We start from the raw sequence: 6210 nt of genomic DNA on the forward strand, positions 1-6210 counted from the left end.
CATCACAGTTGTGGATAGGATTTTGTCCTGAAGGTATGGCTAGGGCACTGAACATGATGACACCAAACATCCTGAAGTACATGCCTGCTGGAGGGTGTAAGCAACACAGCAGCGTACAGTGAAACAGAGTGAAACTGAGCACTGCCTTGGTGCAGCCACATCACAAGACCTTTCATGAAGGCAGACAAAAGATGCCAAAATACATATCAAGGTGGTGAAAGGGCATGGTTAAACTGTTGTCTAGTACTAGTTGTAGTGTGTTTTTAATAAACTTCAGTCCGTAATTAAAATTCATTTTAAAGGAAATTGCAGCATTTTCAATATCAACAGTATCTGTACCAAATGCATTCCATGGCTGTTTTCTGAATGTTACCTTATATATCACATTAAGATGAACAGTACTCAAACAATTAAGTATTTCTGTTACAACATTTTATAAAAAGGAGTATTTTGTGCAAAGCAATCTTAATGTGGTACATCACTCAGGTGCATTAGTTTCAGAGTGCAGCTCTGTACTCCACTGTATTAGAGGACAAATTACAAGTCGCACATGCAAAGACTAACGATTTTGAATTTTTATACAATGCACACAGTGTCATCTTCCACTATTGTACAGCATTATGTACTTCAGAAATTAATCAAACATAACCTTCAAATACACTGTGGCAAACTGTACTGGAGATACTGTTCTCCAACTCTGAGGTGAACAAATCTTGCTGTGAAATAGCAAAGCTGATCATCTTCTTGGTAAGACATTTACCAGACTCCAAATCAAAGACTTGGACAAAGGTTCTTGAAAAGTTACACTGTAAGCCTGGCACTGACTTATACCCTTTAAATTCACCTTCTTCAGTGACAGGAATAAATTAAAGATTCTGGGTTTGTTTTTTAAAGGAAGGCAACCATAATGCATTCTTATATATCAATTCTGATTATCTGCTAGCCCCGTCTCCCCATCTTATCTGATGTTTCACTACAGGATTAACCATCAGTGCAAAACTTACCTACAGCTGTGACTAGTCACAGTATCGGGATTAAAATCCACCACTACCTCACAGTTCGTGTCACCCTTTTGTCATCTGTCTAGATATATGCTGTGAGTAAACATGACTTCATCTAGCCCACACTTGGATCAGACAAGGCTCTCACAGGGTAAAAGGATTGTTGTAACAGGATGGGCAAACATTCACGAAGTCCAACTAGTGGGTCCAATCAGTACATCCAGTTGCATGTCCTTGATACCTTGATATTAATGTGAAGCATTGTTCCTCATACAGCAAATGCCACGGGCTGCTGCAAGGGACTTATGCCAGAAGGTCCTCACCCTACAAACTCCCTGAGTAACTTAATGAGGTATTTAAGCTAAATCAGAATAGAATGGAAGAAGAGTTACATATGAGCCATTACTGTTCCAACACCAGAAAGAGAGCTTCTTGCTGTTCACCTTCTTTTTATTTTACGTTTGACACAGCTGAATTTTCCAAATGCCCTTGTGGTTAACCTCCTTTACAAAGTATAAATACCATTCCATGCTTATACAAAAGAAATACAGCTGTCTGTTATATACACATACCTTGACAGCAAGGTTCTTGAAAGAACCGTACAACATGAAATTACAGTGCCAAAAGCCACAGAGCACCTCTTTAGCTGTGCCAGGAAGTCTCTGCTGAGGAAGGCAATCTTTTAAGGTAAAATGCTTTAACTGAACTCATAACATTTGAATGGGATAATCAGAACCATGTGACATGCAGTCATACCACAAATTAGTCATATTCTGGTTTAAAAACTGTAGTTGCTGCATTTCACTGAAGCCATCCGATGTAGAATGGAATTGCTTGAATACATCTCACTGGCATAAGGAAGGAGCCTTGCTGAATGACACATTATCAACAGAGTTTTCAGACATGGAATATACTTGAGAGTAAAATGAAGACACGAGTGAGATCACAAAAGGTTTTGGCAAGTATTTTTATGTTAACATTTTTGGTTTACGGCTTGTTATGGCTTTTTTGGTTTCTTTACGAAATTCATGCACAGTGAAAGGAATGAAGAATTCCAGAAGAGAGTTGACCTCCTTCAGTTCCAGACTGTATTCTGCTGCTATTTTCTCTGCAGTCCATATTTGAGGTTGAAGTTTATGATTATTAAGAAGTGTCAGAGCCTCCACAAGGGAAATTTTGCCTTTGGAAACTTTCTTAACATCTAGAGCTTCCAAGTGGCCTAATTTTGTAAGTCTCTTTTCCTTCTGTTTACTTGGAAGATGTTCACCATCTCTGTTTTTTACCTAATTGAGAAGGAAAACAAAAAGAGCTCAACAGCAGTTCTGTTTACTATGCATACAGCTAAGCTGTAAATATATTTTCCTAAATATGGCATCTCCTGTTAGCTTTCCCCATTTTTTAAAAAAAGCTTAGCCAGCCTTAGCTTCTTCCACAGCCATTCTACATAGAGTGCCAGCTCCCAACCAAATGCTGAAAAGCTCCTATTCACTGCAGTCTAAGTGTTGTATTGGCTTGGCAGCCCTTCATACGAGACAAACTACAGATTCTGGTGGGCAAATGTAAATCCAGATACCCTAGTATTTGGTACTGATTCATTGGAAGGGACCAAAAAATCCTACAACAAATCAACATCCTTCTGATACCACTGGAAAAATTTTTCATGTAGTCTCTCTCCCCTTCCTTTTGGTTTCAAATTTTAGTTTCGCTCCTTAAAGAAATTCCTTCTTTTGCTCTGTCTAGAGAACAAGCTTTCCTGCTATTTTGCAGCGTCATATGGAGTTTAATTGCCATGACTACTGCAAGATGTAGACACACAGTGCCTCTTCTCTAAGGTCCCTTCATATTTCCAATCTCCAAAATAGCTTTCATTTCCTCATATTTCCTTTTATTAACATTTAATCAGTGAATGACACTGAAAAAAAAAGACGCAATTCAACCTTTCTTAAATTTAGAAGTATTTATATAGTAATCAGTGCCCACAACCACTGATTATTACACAGACACTCTGTATTAACTCACATGCTCAGAAAACTGATGTGGATGCTACAGTACCTGTGTCTGTTTCTGAGCAAAAAGGAATGTCTGGCCTGTACACTATATCTTCTACTTTTTGCTAAAACTGTGCTTGGATAATGAATGATTTTTCAACTCTTAATTAGATCATTTGTCTCTGGGAATCTGCCACTTCAGGACTCCCAGGCTGGTGCTTTTCCACTTACCATAGGCAGACATCCCAAACATCCACAGAGGTATGTATACATCACGTACATAATGCACAAAGTCATCATGATAACATCAGGAGTGGGAGAAAGCTTTTGTATTGCTTTGCCCACAAGCCTCTGTGATTACACTTCAGTTGTGCTCTAACAATTCCAAGCAGACACAGCACAAGGGCAAGTCCGTGGCAGCAAACTCCAAGTAGGCATGGAATCAGGGAAACATTTGTTCTGCTTTGGGCTTTCTCTCAAATCCCTCTTGACAGGTTTATACACGAATATTGAAAGATACTGAAATGAGACCTTCAGCACTTCAAGATTAGAGTCCTAACCTCTGTGATGGAAATTAAGGATAGAGAGTTCTTGAAAATTTCAGGCAGAGACTGAAGAAATCTATTTGTATTTTAAATATTTTTAGACTTTAATACCATGTAAGTGGCAAATTAGAGAGACGTAGGGATTTTGCTAGATGACTATAAGAACTTTATTGCTGCATAAAGCAGCTGGAATAAATAATGCAATAGGTAAAACACACAAGCCATAGCACAATATGATGGAAAAGAGGACACTGAACCCCAATCTGCATTTCACAAAGGAGTATGCTTTGCCTTTCAAGTAAAATATTGCAACCAGTGGCAATAAGGAAATGAGGACCATACAACCCACAAGACTATGTAGAAAAAAACCTAAGTCGCTTCATGAGCTGGATAAAATAGTCTCTGCACTTTATAACATTTAATGGAGTTACAGAGTCCATTGAAGAGTAAACCTAATCTTCGTCCTCTACCACATTCCTGCTCCCCCAGGAGTCCTGATCTCTTCTAACAACTTCACAAATGATCTCTGGCAAACTACTTTATTTTTGCAAAAGGCTTGAGAACTATCCTGCCTCATAGGAAGCAGAAATGGGAATTTAGGTGGAAAACAATATAAGATTAATGCAATGTTACAAAGGAAGACTGCCAGCATTTACAAGCTTGTACAGTCACAATCTGTCACACATTCAAAGCCAGGGGTCAGACACGGTCAGTGTTACCGACAACAGAAGAGTAATAAAACCACCACTTTTATATAGTGAAAACAGGTAGCTTGAATGCACAAAGAGCATTTTTCTGGACACACACTTTCTGCTGAGTTCGAATACCACAAAGCTGATGCTGGTATGGCTTGCACAGAGACACACTCACCCGCACTGGTGGATCTGTGGACTCGACATAAACATCTTTAAGCAAGGTAAGAAACCTATCGTCCTTTCTGAGAACTTCTTCTTTTATCTCTGGGCTATCTAAAGGCAGTGAGAAGAAGAAGGGAAGGAAGAAAGAAAAAAGGCGAAAATATTGATCTGAGTCAAATCGTTTCCTTTTTGTTAGTTCTGCCAGCTCATCCCTTCCTCGGAGGCACGGCACGGCTCCCGCAAACGCACGTGCCCTCTTGGGACGGTGTCATGCTTCCCACGGCCCTGACCTCAGCGACCCCGCTTGACACGGTGGGGCTGGGCCGGTCACCCGTCACAGCACAGCGGGAAGCACACGCTCGGTACTGCCCGGTACTGCCCCGCCTCAGTAACCTGCCACCATCCCAGCTGCCACCGCCGGCACAACTGTCCCGGGAACCACCCGCCCCATCAACTGCCCCCACGTCCTGTCCCCATCAGCCACCTCCACCGACCGCCCCCATCACCCAGCCCCACCAGGCCACCTCCATCAGCCTCCCTCTCGCTGCTGCCCGCTGTAATCGCCCCGGTGCCCGTCAGCCGTCCCGCAGCCGCCGCCGCGGCTCCCGGCATGCCCCGCGCGCCCAGCGCCGCTCTCAATGTCACCGGCCCAGCAGCGGGAGCCGCCGCGGCCTCGCCGCCGCCCCTCGCCCCGCACCCGGCACCTGCCCTGCTTCTCCTCGGGCGCCCCGCGCCGCCCGTCCCTCTGTGGGGCCCAGGCCACAGAGGCCACCCCCGCCGCCGGGGTCGCCCCGCGGGCGGGCGAGGCCGGCACTCACCGGCCATGGCGTCCAGCCGGGCGGTGCGGTGCCGCGGTGCGGGTGTGGGCTTCTCCTTGCTGATCTCGCGGCTCGCCCTGTTCTCCACGTTAAAATTCCGGAACACGCGGGTCACCCGCCCGCCCATCGCCGCCGCCAGCCGCGCCTGCGCACGGGGCACGCCGGGCAGGGACGGGTGCACCGGAAGAAAACAAACCGAGTACTGCAGGCAAACAAAAAACAAACAAACAAACAAACAAACGAACGAGAATACAGACAAAGCGGTTCGCTTTTCACTTCACGGCGCCCCGGCGGTGCTTCCTCCTTGCCCTCGGCGCTGCCTCGGACGCCGGCCCGGGGCGGCGTTGGTCCTGCCGTGGCTTTTCTGAACGCGTCCGTGAGCGGAGCCCCCGGGTCGGGCAGGTCCCGTCAGGAAAGATCTCAAAGCCGTGGGCTGCCCCAGAGTTTCCTTTTCAGCCGTGGCGGCTGAGCCCCCGGACACGTCATGTCGTGACTATCGCTGCTTGTTCATCGGCGTGGATAGGCGCGGGTCGGAGCTGTAACGAGGGACAGTTCCCCAGTACTGTTGAGAATTTGTAGGTTACACAAGGCTTTCAGGGTGCAGACCCTGTTTTTTCAGCCCAAGCAAATAACCTTTCTTCTGACTTTGCAAAAATTGCGAAAGCTACTGGTGAGAAAATGTTGAGAAGGCCTTGAGCCATGCATGACAAGAAAGGTAAATTTGTTGGGATGGAATCAGCAGTTCATAGATTCAAGAAGCAAAGTGTGAAAAGATACAGAATCCTTAGAGAAAGGAAGGCAGAAAGAGCGAGAATAAGAGCTACTGGCCTGATGCAAAAAGCAATAAAGCCTGATGATTGACTGCTTTATTCAGCCACAACAGAGATTAATGATTTGTGCATTCCAGCTGCTGTGTGAATTTGCCAATAAGTAATTCCCTTATGGTTTTAAATTGTGTATGTGCTGTTTGCAGACTCTTAGTGCCTTCACTTGTTAATTCA

General features: G+C 44.8%; 1 protein-coding gene across 2 annotated transcripts; it reads right to left on the reverse strand.

Annotated features, from left to right (window-relative positions):
- Positions 1 to 1430: 1430 nt before the first annotated feature.
- NDUFAF4 (NADH:ubiquinone oxidoreductase complex assembly factor 4) lies at positions 1431 to 5387 on the reverse strand. 2 transcript variants are annotated; one of them, XM_058836359.1, is made up of 3 exons: positions 5210 to 5387; positions 4405 to 4502; positions 1431 to 2284 (listed from the first exon to the last, which is right to left on the reverse strand). In XM_058836359.1, the coding sequence occupies exons 1-3, from the start codon at positions 5334 to 5336 to the stop codon at positions 1970 to 1972; spliced, it is 540 nt and encodes a 179-aa protein (XP_058692342.1). In that variant the 5' UTR covers positions 5337 to 5387; the 3' UTR covers positions 1431 to 1969. The 2 variants fall into 2 exon arrangements, with proteins under 2 accessions (XP_058692342.1, XP_058692343.1); XM_058836360.1 differs by lacking the exon at positions 5210 to 5387 and adding an exon at positions 4916 to 5152.
- Between the last annotated feature and the right edge of the window lie 823 nt (positions 5388 to 6210).

This window comes from Poecile atricapillus, chromosome 3, assembly GCF_030490865.1.
Source record: "Poecile atricapillus isolate bPoeAtr1 chromosome 3, bPoeAtr1.hap1, whole genome shotgun sequence".
Lineage (NCBI taxonomy): Eukaryota > Metazoa > Chordata > Aves > Passeriformes > Paridae > Poecile > Poecile atricapillus.

Excerpts from the sequence above, each read along its gene's own strand:
- NDUFAF4 (XM_058836359.1), bottom strand. The coding sequence starts at position 5,336 with ATGGGCGGGCGGGTGACCCGCGTGTTCCGGAATTTTAACGTGGAGAAC. Across the intron at positions 4,503-5,209 it reads CCGGCTGGACGCCATGGCCG|ATAGCCCAGAGATAAAAGAA; the intron begins GTGAGTGCCGGC and ends CACTGCCTTTAG. Across the intron at positions 2,285-4,404 it reads CCACAGATCCACCAGTGCGG|GTAAAAAACAGAGATGGTGA; the intron begins GTGAGTGTGTCT and ends CTTCTCAATTAG.